This window comes from Anolis carolinensis, chromosome 1 (assembly GCF_035594765.1).
Source record: "Anolis carolinensis isolate JA03-04 chromosome 1, rAnoCar3.1.pri, whole genome shotgun sequence".
NCBI lineage: Eukaryota > Metazoa > Chordata > Lepidosauria > Squamata > Dactyloidae > Anolis > Anolis carolinensis.
In genome coordinates, this window is record NC_085841.1 from 211946401 (window position 1) to 211968891 (window position 22491).

At 40.3% G+C, this 22491-nt stretch overlaps 1 protein-coding gene across 4 annotated transcripts in view; it reads right to left on the reverse strand.

The window, feature by feature from the left end:
- Nucleotides 1-22491, reverse strand: part of LOC100558893 (collagen alpha-1(XXVIII) chain) — an 80977-nt gene that overhangs the window by 29271 nt on the left and 29215 nt on the right. For all 4 annotated transcript variants that reach the window (XM_016996751.2, XM_062964730.1, XM_008119021.2 and 1 more), the window contains 13 exons: nucleotides 20407-20433; nucleotides 19627-19671; nucleotides 16962-17006; nucleotides 15297-15350; nucleotides 11874-11942; nucleotides 11457-11525; nucleotides 9431-9499; nucleotides 4719-4787; nucleotides 4160-4228; nucleotides 4008-4076; nucleotides 3345-3413; nucleotides 779-850; nucleotides 84-152 (listed from right to left, as the gene is read on the reverse strand). In XM_016996751.2, coding sequence (XP_016852240.2) covers nucleotides 84-152; nucleotides 779-850; nucleotides 3345-3413; nucleotides 4008-4076; nucleotides 4160-4228; nucleotides 4719-4787; nucleotides 9431-9499; nucleotides 11457-11525; nucleotides 11874-11942; nucleotides 15297-15350; nucleotides 16962-17006; nucleotides 19627-19671; nucleotides 20407-20433 — 795 coding nt within the window. The remainder of the gene's footprint in view (nucleotides 1-83; nucleotides 153-778; nucleotides 851-3344; nucleotides 3414-4007; nucleotides 4077-4159; nucleotides 4229-4718; nucleotides 4788-9430; nucleotides 9500-11456; nucleotides 11526-11873; nucleotides 11943-15296; nucleotides 15351-16961; nucleotides 17007-19626; nucleotides 19672-20406; nucleotides 20434-22491) is intronic.

A 22491-nucleotide genomic window follows, 5' to 3' on the forward strand; every position in this document is an offset into this window, starting at 1 on the left:
TTGCTCACAGCAATAACAAGGTATAATTAGGCTTTATTTTTTGCTCAAGAACCTTATAATGAATTAACAAATGTATTCCTTGCCTTTTCACCCTGTATTCCTATTCCTGGTGCTCCTTCTGGACCACGGAGCCCAGGTAAACCTGGTTCTCCCTGAAATAGAAAGAAAGGGTTGGGTTTATGACAGTATACTGTACAAAAAGGAAAGGGGGTTCTTCAGACTATAAGAGAAATTCATATTATCCAAGACAAGTAAGCTGCAGTCAATGAAAGCTCATGGAAAATTATACATATAATGACAATTTTATTTGCCACAGCATTTTATATAGAAGCATGTGTACACACAGAAAGAACACAGACATTTAAGTGTATCAAAACATGTATGCAATTAATTATTTACTTAGTTACTTGAGTCTGTATTCCTTCTATCATGGGGGCATAAAATGACTAACTCTATAAAACGTAGAAACCAAAACAAACTCATTCCAAACAGAATGGCTTCTTCAAAGTTTGGATATTACATTGGGTGATTGATTTCTTTAGAACCAACCCAATGAAGCATTCAAGACAGAGCTCTTCCCTACCCCAGTTTGGACTCTTTCGTCTCCAATTACAGCCACACGTCTATGTTATTTTGTGTGGTTAGCTCATCACAACACACAAATTTAATTTTTGGCTGCAGATGAATATGGCCCAGATTTACCTCATTGTTTAAAATATCGAGGATATCATTCTATCAATTTAAACTCTTCAATTTTTTTAATGGTAAGAAAGTAAACCTTTTGTCCAGGGGCTCCATCTTCTCCTGGAAGGCCGGGCAATCCTGCCAGTCCTGAAGAACCTGGTTCGCCCTAATATAAAAGGGGAAAGATATCTATTCAATTATGAATTTGTTTTTACTAGCCCAAATCCAAGACAAAAAAATTAAAATATACAAAAGGGAACACAATATACAAAATAAACAAAATCCAATTACTGATAGTAACAGATAGGTCAAAGGATTTTTGAACCTTGAAAATCTTTTAGTTCTCACTTACTAAGGAACATCTGCTGCAATCGGCAGGATCTGTTCATTCTGTTGCTTGGGAAGCAGCTGACTGATGTTTCCAGCACCTCTAAGGTGAGAGATTGCTGATAGAAGCTGGAATTGCAAATGAGGTCCTGTTTCCGCCTGTTGCAACAGAGATCACTTACAAGAGGAGGTGGGAATGTCAGTCAGCTATTTTCCAAGCATTAAGGAATGGACAGCTGTGGACTGCAATGACTATTGCTCAATAAGTGAGGAAGGAGATGCGGGGTTGGGCTGGGAATCACTGCATAGCTACATAAAACAGTGTAAGTGACTAGCTGCATTCAGGCATACACTACTTACAAGAATATAATAAAATATAAATAGTTTCAAAATTACCAGAAACAATCACAGATTAATGCACTGAGTCTCTAAGACAATTTGTAGCATGTTTTCATTCTTTCTCTTTTGCAGCCAAAGCAAAAAGATCCACTTTGGATGTCACATAGGAGTGGTATTGCTCAAAAGAAATTGATTTTATGGAATCCTTAGTCCTAGGAGACAATAAGGGTTTCAAAATTGCCCTCTTGGATCACTTGTACAAGGGATAGATTACTGCATAGTGAACAGTGTGTCTCCACCTGATACTGACCACATATAAACAGTCTGATATCAAATAGCATCTTGCTATCCACACAGTAGTATCTAGGTATCGGCCTTAATCACAGTGGTGTCATTAACAACCAGTTCCCATTCTGGCTCTTCCCCCAAGACTCAGGGTCCTTTCCACATTGCCCTTTATCCCAGGATCCAATCCCAGATTATCTGCTTTAAACTGGAATATATGTCTAACGTGGACATCACACCATTGCCATGTTAGGAGGAGCTGATGGAGAGTCTCCTGAGAAATCTGTATAGAGACCAAATAGCCACAGTAAGAACAGACCATGGAAGAACAGACTGGTTCAAGATTGGGAAAGGAGTACGGCAGGGCTGCATACTTTCACCCTCCCTATTCAACTTGTACGCAGAACACATCATGCGACGTGCGGGGCTTGAGGAATCCAAGGCTGGAGTTAAAATTGCTGGAAGAAACATTAACAACCTTAGGCATGCAGATGATACCACTCTGATGGCTGAAAGCGAGGAGGAGCTGAGGATCCTTATCACCAAGGTGAAAGAAGAAAGTGCAAAAGCTGGGTTGCAGTTAAACATCAAGAAAACTAAGATCATGGCAACTACACCTATTGATAACTGGCAAATAGAGGGAGAAAACGTGGAGGCAGTGACAGACTTTATATTTCTAGGCGCAAAGATCACTGCAGATGCAGACTGCAGCCAGAAAATCAGAAGACGTTTACTGCTTGGGAGGAGAGCAATGGCCAACCTTGATAAAATAGTGAAGAGCAGAGACATCACACTGGCAACGAAGGTCCACATAGTCAAAGCAATAGTATTCCCCGTAGTAACCTATGGTTGTGAGAGCTGGACCATAAGGAAGGCTGAACAAAGGAAGATAGACGCTTTTGAACTCTGGTGCTGAAGGAAAATCCTGAGAGTGCCTTGGACCACAAGAAGATCCAACCAGTCCATCCTCCAGGAAATAATGCCCGGCTGCTCACTGGAGGGAAGGATATTAGAGGCAAAGATGAAGTACTTTGGCCACATAATGAGAAGACAGGAAAGCTTGGAAAAGATCACGATGCTGGGGAAAATGGAAGGAAAAAGGAAGAGAGGCCGACCAAGGGCAAGATGGATTGACGGTATCCTTGAAGTGACTGGCTTGACCTTGAAGGAACTGGGGGCAGTGACGGCCGACAGGCAGCTCTGGCGTGGACTGGTCCATGAGGCCACGAAAAGTCGGAGACGACTAAACGACTGAGCAGCAGCAGATGGAGAGTGAAATCAGGAGGATACCAAAGGAGAAAACTGCTCTTGATTGTCTAGTATCTTAAACAGTCATTCATTAACATCAGTCATTATAGGTGCAGTCAGTAAATATTTAGGGGACAGTTAATGGAGAGTCCCAGCACCAGATTGAAAAACTGGCGTCAGAGTAAATTTCTTCTAAAAGCCTCATGTATGTTGAAGAGGGTAGTTGAGAATTGATTTGACCTTCTAGCTGGAGGAGGGTGACGGAGGCTCCTGAATTCGGGACCTCCAGTGCCTTCTAAAATGACAGTAGATGCACCACCTTTTAGATGCTATAACACAGTGCCTCTCAAATAGCCCATTGCTGTTTGTGTATATGTCTGAATTATGGCTATTACCCGCAATGATTTCAAACTTTATTTAGAATATAGGTCTATACTCCTATCATTAGAATTAGACCTTACCTTTGCACCAGGTTCTCCGAGACCTCTTTCTCCAGGGGCTCCAGTCTCACCAGGCAAGCCTTGATCACCCTTTGACAGTGCACAAATAGCAAATGGACAAGCTTGAATCGTGGCTTGAATATGGCAACATACCAGTACAGTAGAGTCTCGCTTATCCAACGTAAACGGGCCGGCAGAACGTTGGATAAGCAAATATGTTGGATAATAAGGAGAGATTAAGGAAAAGCCTATTACATTAAATTAGGTTATGATTTTACAAATTAAGCACCAAAACATCATGTTATACAACAAATTTGACAGAAAAAGTAGTTCAATACACAGTAATGCTATGTAGTGATTACTGTATTTACGAATTTAGCACCAAAATATCACGATGTATTGAAAACATTGACTACAAAAATGCATTGGATAATCCAAAACGTTGGGTTGGATAAGTGAGACTCTACTGTATAAGGGTCCCCATTTTATTTAGAAAAAACCCAATTTTTCCTTAATTGCTTTTATTTAGATTGGGAGAGAAGAGGTGGCAATGGTGGGAAGGGTGGGGGTCACTATGCCCACTCCTGCTTTAGAACATCACAACAAATGGACATTTTTTTGCAAATTGGCTTTGATATTAAACACAAACAAATTGTAGTTCTGTTTCTGGTTACATTGGCTCACTTTTGGTCCAGGTACCCCTTGTCCTGTTGGTCCTCTTGGCCCTGGTGGTCCTTTTGGGCCTTCTACTCCCTGGGAAACATAAAAGAATATTAATCCTGCAGGAGAAATTATTTTAATGTGGGATAAGTAGTTTTCTTAAAGCATGCACTCACCTTTTCCCCTTGAATCCCAACCCCAGGTAATCCAATAGGCCCAGGCAGACCAGGCGGACCAATTTCACCCTGACAAACAAAGTTTGATTGGTTACTACTGCACATATAATTTTGAAGCCTTTCTCATAAATTACGGGAGTCCTCATTCAGTACAATTCGATACAGCTTCTTTGAAGCCAATGTAGTCAGCTCAATACAGATGAGCTGACAAACCAATTCTATATTTCCTGTTACATTTAAATAGCAAGCTTCGTATAAATGCTGTCTTTGCTGCACTGAGGGACATGTACAGTCGCTGTTATTCCGTTCCCGAACTTAACTTTCCCACAGAATCAACCACCTCTCATTTAATCTCACACTTTACTATGAAGGGAAGTTAAAAGAGCCTTTGGGAAGTTTATTGGGCATCAATCTATCCAGAAACTACAGTATTGTTCAATGTCCATTGGGGAAGCAAACTCTTTATTTTGCTTCATTACACCCTTTGTGATTAGTATCAGTCACAGGGCATTTCAGTTTCTTTGGATCTTCTAAATCCACTGACATATTTACTGCTCACCTTTTCACCCTTGATGCCAATGCCTGGTTGGCCCCGGGGTCCCTTGGGACCATCAAAGCCCCGATCTCCCTGTAGAGAGAAATACATTTACATCGTCATTAGAAAATGCGATTGTTCACTATAATCTTGGATTCGGTTCACTTCAAACAGACTAAACTGCTCATAATGTAATCAAATGATTCAAAATACTAAGCATACCAAAGGCTGAAATTATCCCACCCCACACACTGGATGAAATTCAAATTAGTGCCAACACCATTCACAAAAGAATCAGTAAAACATTTCCCCTTATCTTCAATGTGAACCACACCTGAATTTTCCATTGTTTAGAAAAGAGTCAATGCATGTCACATAATAGATGTTACCTATACATGAATCTATATGTTCTTCTGTGTGATGCATAAGTTGACAAGGTGGCACACAATGTTGTGATGCTAACATGTGCCTGGGTTCTGACAGGCACCAAATCTCAATCCTAATCAAAATTGATGAATTATATATTCGCTGTCGATCTAGCAAGCACCATTCAGTCCAGGAGTTCACATTTCTTGCACTGGGCAGACATTTTGCTACGGTTTTTAACAGTGGACTTGTGGTACCATAAGCATCAACCATAGTTGCATTGAGTATGCCGTTCAAATTTTAAAAATCAAGCCCTGTAAGGTAATGCTCAAGATCCTGCAAGTTAGACTTCAGCAATACATGGAGCGAGAGTTGCCAGATGTCCAAGCTGGGTTCAGGAAAGGCAGAGGAACAAGAAACCAAATTGCCAATATCCGCTGGATAATGGAGGAAGCCAGGGAGTTTCAGAAAAACATCTACTTCTGTTTTATTGACTATTCTAAAGCCTTCGACTGTGTGGATCATAATAAACTATGGCATGTCCTTGGTGGTATGGGGATACCAAGTCACCTTGTCTGTCTCCTGAGAAATCTGTATAAAGGCCAAGTAGCCACACTAAGAACAGATCACGGAACAACAGACTGGTTCAAGATTGGGAAAGGAGTGTGGCAGGACTGCATACTTTCACCCTCCCTATTCAACTTGTACGCAGAACACATCATGCGACATGCGGGGCTTGAGGAATCCAAGGCCGGAGTTAAAATTGCTGGAAGAAACAGTAGCAACCTTAGGTATGCAGATGATACCACTCTGATGGCCAAAAGTGAGGAGGAGCTGAGGAGCCTTATCACCAAGGTGAAAGAAGAAAGTGCAAAAGCTGGGTTGCAGTTAAACTTCAAGAAAACCAAGATCATGGCAACTATACCTATAGAAGGAGAAAATGTGGAGGCAGTGACAGACTTTATAGTTCTAGGCGTGAAGATCACTCCAGATGCAGACTGCAGCCAGGATATCAGAAGACGTTGACTTCTTGGGAGGAGAGCAATGGCCAACCTTGACAAAATAGTGAAGAGCAGAGACATCACACTGGCAATGAAGGTCCGCATAGTCAAAGCAATAGTATTCCCCGTAGTAACCTATGGATGCGAGAGCTGGACCATAAGGAAGGCTGAGCGAAGGAAGATAGACGCTTTTGAACTCTGGTGCTGGAGGAAAATCCTGAGAGTGCCTCGGACCGCAAGAAGATCCAACCAGTCCATCCTCCAGGAAATAATGCCTGGCTGCTCACTGGAGGGAAGGATATTAGAGGCAAAGCTGAAGTATTTTGGCCACATCATGAGGAGACAGGAAAGCTTGGAAAAGATCACGATGCTGGGGAAAATGGAAGGAAAAAGGAAGAGAGGCCGACCAAGGGCAAGATGGATGGATAGTATCCTTGAAGTGACTGGCTTGAAGGAACTGGGGGCGGTGATGGCGTGGACTGGTCCATGAGGTCACGAAGAGTCGGAAACGACTAAACGACTGAGCAGCAGTAGCATAGTGAATATAGGAAAAGAAGAATACAATCACTTCTCAAGACACAGCTCTCCCCCGAAATACCTCGCCTTGAGGGTCTGAGAAGATAGTAGGGATAAGCTATTGGGGAATGTTATCCCTAATATTTTGCTAAATACTTTCTGATTTGACAAGGAAATTCTTTTTCTCACATGCACTGTCCATTGTTTGATCAGGTTCTACAATTGACTAGTAGTCAAATTCTTTACCCTTACTCTTCCTAAATGCTTTTGGAGCTTCACATTTACAATAGTATAATTTTGTCTTAAAGAAATCAATTATTTGCTTTCTTTTTACTTTAATTCCCTTCTTTAAAAATGGAAAACATAACATTATAACTGAACACAATTCACTAGGTAAAAGTATACACAAACGATTGATCTTTGTTTCTTTTTCTATTTCCTGGAGGATGGAGTTCTCTTAAAAGCAGAGACCTGGCCGAATTCCAAGTTGTTTCCTTACATTCATTCTGCTTGTTTAAACTTCCTTTGTAGTTTCAGTTTGTTAATGTCTCTTTAGCTTTACTAAGCTGATGTGAAGTTTTGGCTTCATGTTCACTGGGATGGAATTGCTTCATGTCTCCAAGGATTTTTTTTGTGTGTGACTACATTTCAATTCACTTTTTAATCTTTATGCAAAAAAGTTGTTCCAATGTATAATGAAGACAGCAGGAGGCCAAATCTTTTCTGTGGAGGCACAAGTGAAAAATGTGCAGAATGATCACCTTATATGTTTTTAAATGTGTTTTACAGTAGAGTCTCACTTATCCAACATAAACGGGCCGGCAGAACGTTGGATAAGTGAATATGTTGGCTAATAAGGAGAGATTAAGGAGAAGCCTTAAACATCAAATTAGGTTATGATTTTACAAATTAAGCACCAAAACATCATGTTATACAACAAATCTGGCAGAAAAAGTTGTTCAATACACAGTAATGCTACATAGTAATTACTGTATTTACAAATTTCACACCAAAATATCATGATATATTGAAAACATTGATTACAAAAATGCATTGGATAATCCAGAATGTTGGATAAGCGAGACTCTACTGTATTTATTCCTTATTGTAAAATTGGTTGTATAGGTTTTGTTATATTTGTATGTTGAACTTGGATTGTTTTTATAATGTTGTGAGCTGCTTTGGTTCCCGTTTAGGGAGAAAAGCAGGACACAAATATTTATTATTATATTATTATTATATGTATCTCATGAACACAAGCTTCAAGCCACATGAACACAATCCACATATATGCATATAAACACAGGTTTCAATCTACGTGAACACAACACACATGAATCTACTTGTATGTACATGAACGTAGGCTTCAACCTACCATCCAGCACTAGGTGTAGCTTAAAAAGACTAAACGATGGGGTTGTCAAGCTGGATATGGAAAAGAGCTCTTGTGACTTTAATCTCAAATACAGACTTTAATCTCAAATACAGTAAAACCTCGGTAAACCAAGCTCCGGTAAACCAATCCGCTGGATTATCCGAGGGGCCGCCAGGCCCCCCTCCTCCCCCTCCCAAAGAAGCCCTCACCCCTTGGAAGGAGCCCATGAGCGCCACGGGCCACTTCTTCTGGCCTCTCCCTCTCCTTTCGCAAGAAGGAGCTCCTTCGTGCTAGAGGAGGAAGAGGCGGGGTGCTTCCCTCTTCCCGCTCCTTCTTTCGAGAGGAGAGGGAGAGGCCAGAGGAAGCAGCCCGCGATCATGGCCTACTTCCCTGGGACCAAGCACCGAGTGGAGGGAGGAAACTTTTGCATCTGCTCGGTGCTTGGGCCTTTAGAGAAACGCGAGGCATGTTGCTAAGCAGCGGCATGCCTCGCGCTTTCCTGGGTCCAAGCCCCGGGTGAAGGGAGAACAGCATGGAACAGCTCCGCTGAGGGGCGGGAGGAGGAGAAGCAACAGTCAGGAGGCTTGTAGTTCATACCCTGTTTCCCCTAAAATAAGACATCCCCAGAAAATAAGACCTAGTAGAGGTTTTGCTGAATTGCTAAATATAAGGCCTCCCCCGAAAGTAAGACCTAGCAAAGTTTTTGTTTGGAAGCATGCCCGCCAAACAGAACACCAGAGCATGCAGGATCAGTAAATGTCCGTACCATAGAGTGTTGTACATGGAAATAATGGTAGTAACAACAAATTCTTGATAGGATTGGTTATGCTGGTTTGTGATGACAACTACTGTACAGTATATAATAAATGTCCATTTTTTTGTTCCACAATAAATGTGAATTCTTCATGGAAAAGTAAGACATCCCCAGAAAATAAGACCTAGTGCATCTTTGGGAGCAAAAATTAATATAAGACACTGTCTTATTTTCGGGGAAACACGGTACCTTTAGTTAGCCTCTCCCCTCCCGACATCTCCATTGCCTCAGCACTATATGAGAGTTTCGTGAGACCAGTTGTTCTCACTGCAATGGTGTAGTAACGGTGAGTCCGCGGACCATATTTTAGTTTTTGGGGACCACTGGTGGTCCACGGACCACAGGTTGGGAACTACTGCTATAGGGATATATTTTCATATAAACTAATCAATTTCTGCTGAAACACTGCACAAACCTTTTATACACAGTCATTTTGGTGTTATCGTTCTGTTGGTATCACTCAGAGGGGTTTGCACTCTCTGCACTCTACTAATGATGCCACTGTAGAAGGCTTTGATAGAATAAAGGATCCTTTGTAATTAACATGACTGGGTGCAACTCATATCTTTGTATATTTTGGTTATTCAGAATAAACAACGGCACATATTATATTTATGGCAAAAAAGCATTCATTTAAATACAATGACTTTTTAAAGTGTCCTACTTTTGGTCCTGGAAGCCCTTCACCTAGTGAGCCTCTTTCTCCTTGAATACCTTGTGGTCCTTGAGGTCCCTGTAAAAAGAACAAAAGTTTAAAAGCATCCCAGAGAAGTATGGAAATCAATAGCAAATCAGTACAAATGTGATCTTTTTACATCTCCGTGGTCTGGAACCTAGTTTCAACCTGCCCCACATTGCTAAAGTAATATTATATTCATGATACACCAAAAAAAGTAGAAAGCTATGAACTGCAGCAGTAACAAGTTATACCAGATTTTTCTTCCAGCCTTTGCCTCCCCCGCCCCAGCTTCTGGCCTCACTGAATAAAAGGCTTAAATTTTGAGCCTGGAAGGTTCATCCTGTAATAATCCAACAAAGCAGTCAAACATAAGCTTTAACTTAATCATAGCTCCTGATGGGATCGCTTATAGGCTTAATTTTGAGCAAGTACTTAAGATTCCCTGAAGGAGGACTTTCAGACAGATATAGACAGTTTCTGGGTTGCAACATTATAAGTTATTCTTACCATGTCAATTGGTTTTCTGAGGAGTTAGTGGACAAAAAGCCACCAAATTCAGTTATCAAGAGTTATGATGTCAGAAGAATTTTCAGTGGCTTGAGTGGGAACTCCTGGTGTCCCAATTCAACCCCCTAAACTTTTTCAGAGTGCCACATCCCCTTCTTTATGATATGCAAGAAAGAAGATATTGCTTTGGATATTGCTTTGATCCAGATTTAGGGGGCATCTGTAGAATGAATGCTGTTTGACACCAATTTAACTGCCATGGCTCAATGCTATGAAAACACGGGAGTTGTAGTTTTACAAAGTCTTTAGTCTTCTCTGACAAATAGTGCTGGTGCCTCAGAAAACTACAACTCTCAAGATTCCATAGCATTGAACCATGGTATAATAGAAAGAGCGGAGAGGCTACTTCAAGCAGGGGGGAATCTTTTATAATCCCACCGCTGCCACCAATATAGAGAAGGTGCTGACACCAAATATAACAAACACCTCTCCACTTTACTCACGCTCACACGCAAGCACACGTATGTGAGAGGCAAGAATATACCATTTGATTTTAGATTTTCTTTTAAAATGGTAGCTGCCACCAACCTAAAATGTCTTTAGGATTTTTGTTGTTAAATGTGTCTGAGGCAAGCTTCTCCCATTCTCTGCCCACATTGTTTCTACCCCGGCTCCCAAACTGATGTTCACTATGAGGCTTTTCTGTGGTATTTTATTGTTGTATTGCTGGAACTTTTATTAAGGCTTCTTGATGGAAAATATACACTGTGGAGGCATTTGAAAGTTGAAAACAGAATAAAAAAATATTTTTCTTAAAACAGGCAAATGATTACTTCAGAGAGGTACATTAGCGTAAACGGTTACAGACGTTCTTCAGCTTAACTTAGTTGTATGTTTCAGATTACTTCACTTAGTTTCAAACAGTTCCAACCAACCAATCTATCTATTGGTCACAAAAACACCCTCACTCTATTTGCTGAGAACAGTCATGAGTTCCCCTGGGTTGTTAATTAACTCTAACCTAGAGTCCTTCTATTAACCAGCCCAGTAGTGAGAGTCAATCCCTTGAGTTATCTTCCCCTAAGAGATCCAAACTGCCTGACCTAGCCTGTCAGTTTTCACAGCTTTCAGCTCTCTCTCACACACACCCTCCAAACTCCAAAACCGAACTGCTCTCTTCAAACCCCAAAACAGAACTGCCTCTTTTGTTTCCTCTGCACTCTAAGACTTGGCTCCTCCCATCTGCTCTGGCTGGCCAATCCTAGGAGTCTCTCTCTAAGCTCCTCCCTCTTTCTAACCACACTCAAGATGGCTGCCTGGCATTCCTCTACAAAATGGAGGCTTGCCTCACTCACTGTTACCCAGGCTTCATTCCAGGCCTAATAGTTAAGGTTTACTACACATGGCAATTAAATTTGTATCAACTTGCATTAATTTATAGTGCAGATGCACCTTCAGGGATTAATAGAGGGGAATTTCTCTTCTCTCCATGTACAATACATACCGGTAAACCTGGTTCGCCAACTCCTGGTGGACCAACAGGACCTGGTCTTCCTGTCAAACCAATGTCACCCTAAAAAAGTGGGTGGTATAGTATGTTTAGTTTTGACTACAATGCAAACACTGAAAAGAGGAAATGTTGTTTGAATTGATATAGTGCTCTTGCAAACACTAGAAGAAAGCAAAACAAGTCTCATATCCCTTCACATATATGCATCAAAATTTATCACCACTGGAATACTAAGAGTTGCAAAAAAAAAAAAATCCTAGTATGAAAGCGTTTGAACTGTATCCAGAATACCTTTCAGGTATTACAAAGACATTATTTATTCTTGCTTAAACTTTTTTTCGGTTGTATATTATTTCAGCAGCTGGCCTTTCTAGTTCTTTATATAGCAGGCTATATGATTGGCATCCTTACCTTTGGGCCAGGCAATCCTATTCCAGTTTCTCCAGTCAACCCAGGAGGCCCAAGCAGGCCTCTTTCACCCTGTCAAACAACACCAGAAGAAATCGTTTCAAACTTGACATATTTGCAATGTAAATGATAATACTGTTATTCATTGTAGCTGTGGAAGATTATCTGGTAGATAGAAATGAAAATATGCAATAGAAATGAGCAATACATACAAACATGTAATAAATAAATAGACTGTAGAAAGTTAATAGGGATAAGTGGATTTTCCCTTGTGTGCTTCTTTACTATACATTGGGTCTGGGGATGCTTGAGGATTTTGAAACCCTTTTTAAAAAACGAACCAATCAAATCATGCATCTTCAGTTAATTGAGCCAACCCCAGAATATGTTTTTGTTCTGCTTTATTTTTGTTTTTTGTGTGTATGTATGTGTTGCTTTTATATTTTTGCAATGGACTTCCTGGCTTAGCAAAAGTGTCAAATTTGGCCTGGGAGAAAGGGTGCTTTCACACCACAAGTGCACTTTGACTGCCATAATTTGCATCTTATGAAATTCTGGGATGTGAAGTTTGATCAGAGGTACCAGAGGGATTATTTGGCTAAGAATTCTAAATGCCATTCTGTAAACTGTAAATCCCAGGATTCATTAGGATGGAGTCATGACAGTTAAAATGGAATCATGGCACCATAACTGAGTGGTGTGGAATGGTCAAAAGTAAATGTAGGGATACCGTTCAGGTGAGAATGAAATCCGTCAAAGGAGCAAATCTATCTACGACTTCTCTTTCTCCTTCTGTTCCTCCTCTTCTTCCTAATCTTCCTCTTCATTCCCTCCTCTCCTAATCCCCCTCCTATTCCTCCCTCTCCTATCATATTGGAGCTTTAGGATACAAGAACCTGCCCTACCTGAATAGCCTGGTGTCATGCTATGCCACCATGGTATTTACTGGGAAGCAAATGTAAATTCAAGAGTTTTCCTTATAGTAATTCATGCAACCAATTTTGCTTGATAATGGAGTAGATCAGTGATGGCCAACCTATGACACGCATGTCAGCACTGACACACCTAGCCATTTTTGCTGACACGCTGCCGCATGCAGATTGATTGGATGACTAATGTCTTTTGTGGCCAAATTTGGTGTGATTTGGTCCAGTGGTTTTGTTGTTTACTCCATGGGAATTATGCACATTACATATATATATATAATCATTCTATTATTATTCTATTATTATTGTAGTATATTATTATATTATTACTATTATATTAGCCTCGGTGGCGGAGTGTGTTAAAGCACTGAGCTGCTGAACTTGCAGACTGAAAGGACCCAGGTTCAAACCCCGGGAGCAGAGTGAGCGCCCGCTGTTAGCCCCAGCTCCTGCCAACCTAGCAGTTCGAAAACATGCAAATGTGAGTAGATCAATAGGTACCGCTCCATTGGGAAGGTAACGGCGCTCCATGCAGTCATGCCGGCCACATCACCCTGGAGGTGTCTATGGACAACGCCGGCTCTTCGGCTTAGAAATGGAGATGAGCCCCAACCCCCAGAGTCAGACACGACTGGACTTAACGTCAGGGGAAACCTTTACCTTTACCTACTATTATATTATTCATTATTCATGGCTACATTGAAACTAAAATAAAGAGAAATCAGCTTGGAAACTGCAAGAGGTATCATAGATTGTTGTACATGGACATAATGGTAGCAAATAATTTTTGATTTATTGAATACAGTTATATATTACAATTATATATTTTTGTTATTTAAACTATATATATTGTGAAATTATGAGTTTTTTTCTCGAAGTGACACGCCACCCAAGTCATGCTAGGTTTTTTGGCGAATTTTGACACATCAAGTGCAAAAGGTTGCCCATCATTGGAGTAGATTTAACAAACTCCCTCATGCTGAGATCGACATGCCCACCACTCCTAAACACTCAAACATAATGTTTTGACCAGAAAGTCAAGTGGTTGTTGAATTGCTATGAAAATTGGATTCCACAGATCTTAGCATAGAGTTGTAATAACAACGTCAAATAAAAAGTCTGAATCAAGTCTGCTGTACATCTCTTGTTGTCAGAAGTGATAGCCTGGAGTAAAATAGTTTTCTCCTACATTTGAGAAGAAATCCAAGTGTCACATAAAGATATTATTTATGAGTCATACTTTAACGGTTCCCTGCAGCTTAAAGCCATATAAAAACATAATCGGGCCAAAGTGCCTTGAAGGGATTTTTTCTGATGTGGAATGTCATGGAAGTTCTGTTTTTCTTTTTTGATATTCCACCTCACTCTTAAGTATTAACAAAATAATTGATTTTGTTCTCAGTGATCCACTGGGTGATTTTTCATGCATCTTTGGGACAATAATAATAATAATAATAATAATAATAATAATAATAATAATAATAATTTTATTCTTGTACCCCGCCTCTATCTCCCCGCAGGGACTCAGGGCGGCTTACAAATGCAAAACAAGTATACATACATAAAACATCAAATACCGAAAACGCACAAATGAAAATTAAAACATACGATTAAAATCAAACCATTAATAAGACAAAGTTAAAATGCAGCAATAAAACATAAGGATGGGCTGATCAAAGTGCACTGAGACTTGTAAACATGGAGGAAGTTAAAAGTGCTATAAGAATATGGGGGAGAACCCAAAAGTGAGTTGAACCCTGAGGCTATATCAAGAAATTACCCATGTGGATGCAACCGATCAAGGATAACCATTTGTACAAGAATTTAACATTCAAGAGGGTGGTACTTATTCAAAAGCCTGTGTGAACAGCCAAGTTTTCAGGCTTTTCCTAAACCCTTCCAAGGTGGCAGCTTCAATGTAACTAAGATGTCTAGAATTCCCAGCATAGGAATAAGTTAAATGTAATATTTTCATTAATACATGCATCCCAACCAATATCAATATGTTTCAGTATATCTACATTTGCTACAACTAAATATAGTATTTTATATTTTTAAATTTTGATTTGTGCTCTACCAATATTAGAATTAGCAGTTATGGAAGAGCACATGCAAACAGAAATACCTATAGAACTTTATATACTTGCCTAAATATCTAACTTTTATTCTTAAATTACTCACGCTTGCTAAATAATCAGGACAGGGCATTATAGTGCTATTTTGATCTTGTTAATTTTCAAAAGCATCTCAGTGCTTCTTAAAGACCCCTGATGTTGCCCATAACTTCTAATTAATATATAAAAGACTAAATTTGTCAATTTATCTTTTTTAAATTCAAGGGACTTCTGTTGTGGCTTTGTTTTTTCTTTCTTTCTAGAAGTGCTTTATTCCAGACACTGTGAGTCAAACAACATGAGGGGAAAAGCATCTGGGAAAAGTTACATATGTATCTGTAAGGTCTGATAATGTTGAGAAACAATATTAACTTTAGGAATCCTACCTTTGATCCCTGCACTCCTTCAGGCCCTTGATCTCCAGGCAGACCTTGGGGACCCTGTTAAAACAGAATATAAGGTGAAGATGCCTGGATAGACAAGGATATGATTACTTTAGTACTATCCACACAAAACAGTATGTGTTCAGTGGTCAAGAAATCATGTTCTTTGACTACACACGTGAAGACTGGTTGCATTCTATCTTCCTGGTCTATGGAACAATACAGAATTTGTGTTGTCCAAGAAATGGCTGTTCATAAATGCCAACAGTTTTGAAAGTACTGGCTGGATCAAGGAAGTCGTTCTTTTCTTGATATTGATGGATTGCTGCCATTAGCTTGGATGAATATCTCAAGATGGTCAATAATTCTGAAAGCAAATTCCATGAAGGACAGCACCAAATCTTGCTGGAGTTGCACAGGTTCACATTCTATTCAGATGCAGAGGGTTCGATTGCAATCATACCTTCAAATATTACATAGTACCTTCCATAGTAAAATAAGTCTTGTTTGTTTATGATGGAAATTAAGACTTTATTAGTTTTAGAGATAGTTCTCCTAGATCAGTGATGGCCAACCTATGACACGTGTGTCAGCACTGACACACCTAGCCATTTTTGCTAACAAGCTGCTGCATGCAGATTGATTGGATGACTAATGTTTTTGTGGCCAAATTTGGTGTGATTTGGTCCAGTGGTTTTGTTGTTTACTCCATGGGAATTATGCACATTACATTTATATATATATATATATATATATATATATATATATATATATATTCATTCCATTATTATTCTATTATTATTATAGTATATTATTATATTATTCATTATTCATGACTACATTGAAACTACAACAGAGAGAAATCAGCGTGGAAACTGCAAGAGGTACCAGAGATTGTTGTACATGGAAATAATGGCAGTAAATAGTTTTTGATTTATTAAATACAGTTATATATTACAATTATATATTTTTGTTATTTAAACTATATATATTGTGAAATTATGCTTTTTTTCTCAAAGTGACACACTACTCAAATCATGCTAGATTTTTTTGGTGAATTTTGACACACCAAGTGTCCTAGATACTTTAATTATCAATTTTGATCTACACAGTTGCACTGGAATTTAATACAGTTCATCATTGCTCACGTTACGGAAATAACCCAAACTTATATTACTACATTGACTTCAACTTATGTTTCTAAGCTATTTCGTGAACATATACATTGATATTTGTTCTATAGTGACTGAAAGAAAAGGATAAGAGGAATTGGTCATTTTGCTGATGAGAACCCCTTTATATATCACAGTCCACAGAAGCCAGCTACTACCCTATAATTTGCTGTTCCTAAATCTCATTTCCAAGTTCAAACCTGGAAGTGACACATTTGCTTGTTTAATTGATCCTCTGTAATATGTTGGGTCATCTGAATACTGAGATAAAAATGTGCAAAATTCTATTATTTTTTTCCGGATGGGTTTTCTTAACTGCTGGGAAACCTGCTTTTGATTTGAGAATGAAACATGATAGATACCCTTTCCACTCACAATATAGGCTGGTATTGGTCACAGGAAGTTGATAACAATTTCAGTAAAACTGGAATTTAGGAAAGAAAAATGACAGATAATATAATCTGAAAGCAATTCATTGCCACTGTTTGGTTGCTACCTGCAAACCTCGGAGACCTCTTGGTCCGCCTGGACCTTCTGGACCCTAAAGAAGAAGAAGAGAAATTATACCTGGACCACATATAATTTAGTGTTTTCAGGATAGTTCTGAAACTGTGTTCAACTGGACTCGGGTAGAGACGTATAGAGAAATTCTTGTATAAGGCCTTTATCCTCAACACCTGATAGTGGTGATTGGGGGCTTTCTCATCAGCTTTCTCTGGGTTTTAATATAATATTTAAAAGAGTTCTCCAAGGTGCTGAACTCTGTCTCTGTCTTCAACATCTTGGAGATAATATAGCTTTACCCAATCAAGACTTCAAGATCAAACCACCTACAAAATATTTTGTATTAGAACAGGATTGAGAAAATAAGTTCATCTCCTTATACCTGCCTCTCACCCCAAATACTGTAAGGACAAGCTCAAATAGAGCAGGAAAGTTGTAGCTAACATCTAAGGTAAAGGTAAAGGTTTCCCCTGACGTTAAGTCCAGTCATGTCTGACTCTGGGGGTTGGTGCTCATCTCCATTTCTAAGCCGAAGAGCCGGCGTTGTCCGTAGACACCTCCAAGGTCATGCGGCCGGCATGATTGCATGGAGCTCCATTACCTTCCCGCCGGAGGAGTACCTATCAATCTACTCACATTGGCATGTTTTCGAACTGCTAGGTTGGCAGGAGCTGGAGCTAACAGCGGCTGCTCATGCCACTCCAGGGGTTTGAACCTGGGACCTTTCAGTCTCCAGCTCAGTGCTTTAACGCACTTCGCCACCGGGGCTCAAATAGAGCAGGAAAGTTGTAGCTAACATCTACATCCCTATAAATAAAAATCTAGGCATCTCAACCATGTAAGCCATGGTTGCCACATGCCACTTGTGATCATTGAGCAAACGCAATTAAGAAAGGGATATTTGCTTAGTTTTGAATAGCCTTGTGGTAGGATGTTTGCCGATAGCACAATCATATCAGCTCCATTTAAAACATATTAATTTTTATAGCTGTTTAACCAGCTCTTGACATATTTTTGTCTAGTTTTGTATTTTATTGTTGTTGACTTGTTCAATATATTCATGTTCTTGCTGATGAGACTCTATATCCATGTTCAACTGAATGCAGGAAAGGGGACTATATAGATTTTGAATGCTACTAGAAGGAAAACAATGTTTAGGTGCAGGGCTAACATGTACAATCATCCCCCACACATCTTTAGATGTAACCCTATACATGAGCTGGCAAATGGCTAGATAAGGCTTTGGACCTTATCTATCATGTGGTGAAAGAATGGCTTCTGGCAGAGGTGCTAGAAGTGGTTGTTTGTCTTGATTCATATCTTTGAGTCTCACTTATCAAACGTAAACGGGTCAGCAGAATGTTGGATAAGCGAATATGTTGGATAATAAGGAGAGATTAAGGAAAAGCCTATTAAACATCAAATTAGGTTATGATTTTACAAATTAAGCACCAAAACATCTATATATATAAAAAAGTGATGGAATCCTGGCGACCAACAAAACAACAAAACAAAACTCCCCACAACCTCGAAAATTGACAGCACAACCCCTCATCCACGCCTCTAGGTTCATACAACAAAAAGAAAAGAAAAATAAAGTCCTAATTAGAGGGAGAGGAATAATTGTTTTTATCCAATTGCTGCCAGTTAGAAGGCTAAGCTCCGCCCACTTGGTCTCCTAGCAACCCAATCAGCCCAGGGGACAGCAGAGTTAGGTCTCACTTAGGCCTCTTCCACACTGCCTATAAAATACAGATTATCAGATTTGAACTGGATTATATGGCCCTTCCACATAGCCCTTCCACATAGCTATATAACCCATTTATAATCTCATATTATCTGCTTTGAACTGCATTAGCTTGACTCCACACTGGCATAGAATCCACTTCAGTGTGCATTTTATCCAGCTGTGTACAAGGGGCCTCATATAATCCAGTTCTAAGCAGATAATATAAGATTATAAATATACAGTAGAGTCTCAATTACCTAACGTAAACAGGCTGGCAGAACGTCAAAAACATGCAAATGAGAGTAGATGAATAGGTACTGCTCTGGCAGGAAGGTAACAGCACTCCATGCAGTCATGCCACATGGCCTTGGAGGAGTCTACGGACAACGCCGGCTCTTCGGCTTAGAAATGGAGATGAGCACCAACCCCCAAAGTCAGACACGACTGAACTTAATGTCAAGGGAAAACCTTTACCTTAACTACCACCAATTCCTCAATACTTTATTTCCCATACCACCATACTATGCCACAGCAACGCGTGGCCGGGCATAGCTAGTTATGTTATACAACAAATTTGACAGAAAAAGTAGTTCAATACACAGTAATGCTATGTAGTAATTACTGTATTTACGAATTTAGCACCAAAATATCATGATGTATTGAAAACATTGACTACAAAAATGCGTTGGAAAATCCTGAACGTTGGATAAGCAAGTGTTGGATAAGTGAGACTCTACTGTATGTGTTGTTGAATTTTAAATTCGTCATCATTAAATTAACTGAACTTTAAAAAGGTTCACCGTACTACTCAAAATCACAACATCATTATAGGAATAGGTCCACTGGTTCAATGGGGAATGCAGTTTCAGAATGAATAGACAACCCCTACATGACCTTCTTTCATGTTAACACTAATATTGCTACTTACTCTGTCACCTTTTATTCCTGGAGTTCCGCATTCACCTCTTTCGCCCTTAGAGTTAAAAATGTGTATTAGTTAGTGTAATAAATCATTAACATTATCTCAATGTATTAAAATATTTTGCAGTGATTTCTTCAGTGCTTTCTTATTCACAACCTTTCTCCTAACATTCTCATTATATTCTATTGTGTACATGTATTTCAGATGCTAAATTCGTTGTCCTTAAATCCTATAAATAATATGGTTATCTCAGTTATTGACATGCAACAGTTGATCCAAGATGACTAAAATAATTTTTTTTAAATAGGGGCCAGGCTGTGGCGCAGACTGTTGAGCAGCTGCAATAAATCACTCTGACCATGAGGTCATGAGTTCGAGGCCAGCCCGTGGTGGGGTGATCACCCGTCAATTAAAAATTAAAAAAAAATAGCCCCTGCTCGTTGCTGACCTAGCAACCTGAAAGATAGTTGCATCTATCAAGTAGGAAATAAGGTACCACTTATAAAAGTGGGGAGGCAAGTTTAACTAATTTACGACTTGGAACGAGGAAGTGCCGTCAGAGTGGATGATGAAGCAGCTGCTCCCCCCTGTGGCCAGAATCGAACATCCCCTCAGGAGAAGGTTAAATTGCCTCTGCGTCTGTCTGTCTCGGTCTCTGTTTGATGTGTTTATGGGCATTGAATGTTTGCCCTATATGTATATAATGTGATCCGCCCTGAGTCCCCTTCGGGGTGAGAAGGGCGGAATATAAATACTGTAAATAAATAAATAAATAAATATCCATACCTTTTCTCCTTTGTAGCCAGACTTTCCCTTATTGGAGAAAAACACAAGATACATATTGACAAAATTAGTATTGACACTGCTTAACTAGGATATTTACAACTATTAATGTGGAATGGAATGCTTTTCTGAAATGTGGAGGTGGTTAACAGAATGAGTCCTTGAGTTGGCTCTCTACTGGCTGTTTGCCTTGTATTTAATAGGGAACAGAAAGAGTGCCAGTTTAGTGTAGTAGTTTGAGTATTGGACTATGACTCAGGAGACCAGGGTTTGAATCCCCACTCAGCTATAAAAACTCACTGGGCAAGGTGACCTTGTGAAAGGCATGTTCTTTTAGAGGACTGCAAAGACTATAAGTTGGAAATGATCTGAAGGCACACAACAACAATACAACATGGAACTGAAGCAGCACAACAGTCTCTGTTTCAGGTTCATTAGTACTATACTGTCACGACCCAGGCTACAGAGCACCAATAACCATACGCAGAAGCCAGAATCTATCTAATATCTTTATTAAGGAAATATATAAAGTTAGTAAAAGCAAATGTAAAAGATAGTCCAGAAGCAGACCTTTCAGGAAAGGTCAAAACTAGTCCAAGGAAATAATGTCCAATATGAAATATTAAGGTCCAAAGTTGTAATCCAATAACCGAAACACTCACTTTGCCAAGCAAAGTGAGGGGAGACGACAAGGTCCTTTAGTCCATAAAACTTGAGCGTGGCTAGGAAATAACTTGATCTTGAACGTGGAACAAGGTAACTAAGAACAAGAACAAGGTCCGTGGAATAACTTGATAAATCCGTGGAACAAGGCAAGGATTGATCCTGGGAAACTAGGCAAAGTCCGTAGATAAACAAGGCTGGAAAGCAAGGCGAAGGCTGGATAGCAAGGCAAGGCTTGAGCAGGAGCGAGGCTTGAACCGGAGCGCGCTGTCCAGACACAACTCGCTCCGTAGGCTGACGAATTGACTCCGCGAAGTTGCTACGCGGGCAAAACACCTATATAGAGTCCAACTTTCTCACCAAAGCGGTTCTCTGGGAATCAGAAACGAAAGCTAAACTCTGAGACCAGATGTTAACCTCCTTAAAGATTCTCACGAGAACCAGTGTTAATTGGCAACATTCTTAGCTGCTATCCTCGCACTCCTGCGCGAAGCTGAATCCAAACTTCTCTGTTGTTTACAAAACTCCCGGCGCAAGAACACGGGAGAAGTAGGCTCTGGGGTTGTTTGACATACTTCTGGGGCACAACTTTCTTGCAGGTGCAAGGTTCCCAGATCTGCCTGGGAAAGATCTGGCTGAGAGGAATCCAGTTCAGACTGGGAAGGTAAAAAACCCAAGTTTTCATCTTCATCAGGAATTACAATGTCCTGAGCAGGACTACAAGGCCCATGGTTCATCACACTATCCCCCTCCTCAGGGCCCCTCCCAAACTGGGATCCTCTCCCCGAGGCGCGAGGTCGCGGTTTGGTGGGATAGGTCAGATGAAAGCGACGGGTTAGATCAGGAGCATGGACTGTGGAGGCGTCTTCCCAAGAGCGTTCCTCAGGCCCAAAACCCACCCAGTCAATGAGATATTGTAGGCGGCGGCGATGAAAGCGAGAATCCAAAATGTCCTCAACCTCGAACTCCTCCTCCCCATTCATCAAAACAGGAGGGGGGGCCGGTTGGTCCGTATCAGGACGCACACCATCCGCCGGAAGGAGCAGGGAACGGTGAAACACTGGGTGGATGCGCATTGAACGCGGAAGTTGGAGTTTGAAAGTCACGGGGTTTAATTGCGCCACCACTGGATAGGGGCCGATGAAACGGGCATCTAACTTCCGGCAAGGGCGGTGGGAGGGCAGAAAGCGAGTGGACAGAAAAACCCGATCTCCTACCTTGATTTCAGGGCCCGGCTGGCGGTGTTTGTCAGCGTGGCGTTTATAGTCCTCTTTGGCTTGGTCCAGTTGCTGGAGCAAAAGTTGTTGCACCGCTGTGAGTTCCTGCAACCAATCCTCTGCTGCGGGAACTTCTGAAGTTTCAATGACAGGGGGAAAGAAACGTGGATGGAAGCCGTAGTTTGCAAAGAACGGCGTTTCTTTTGTA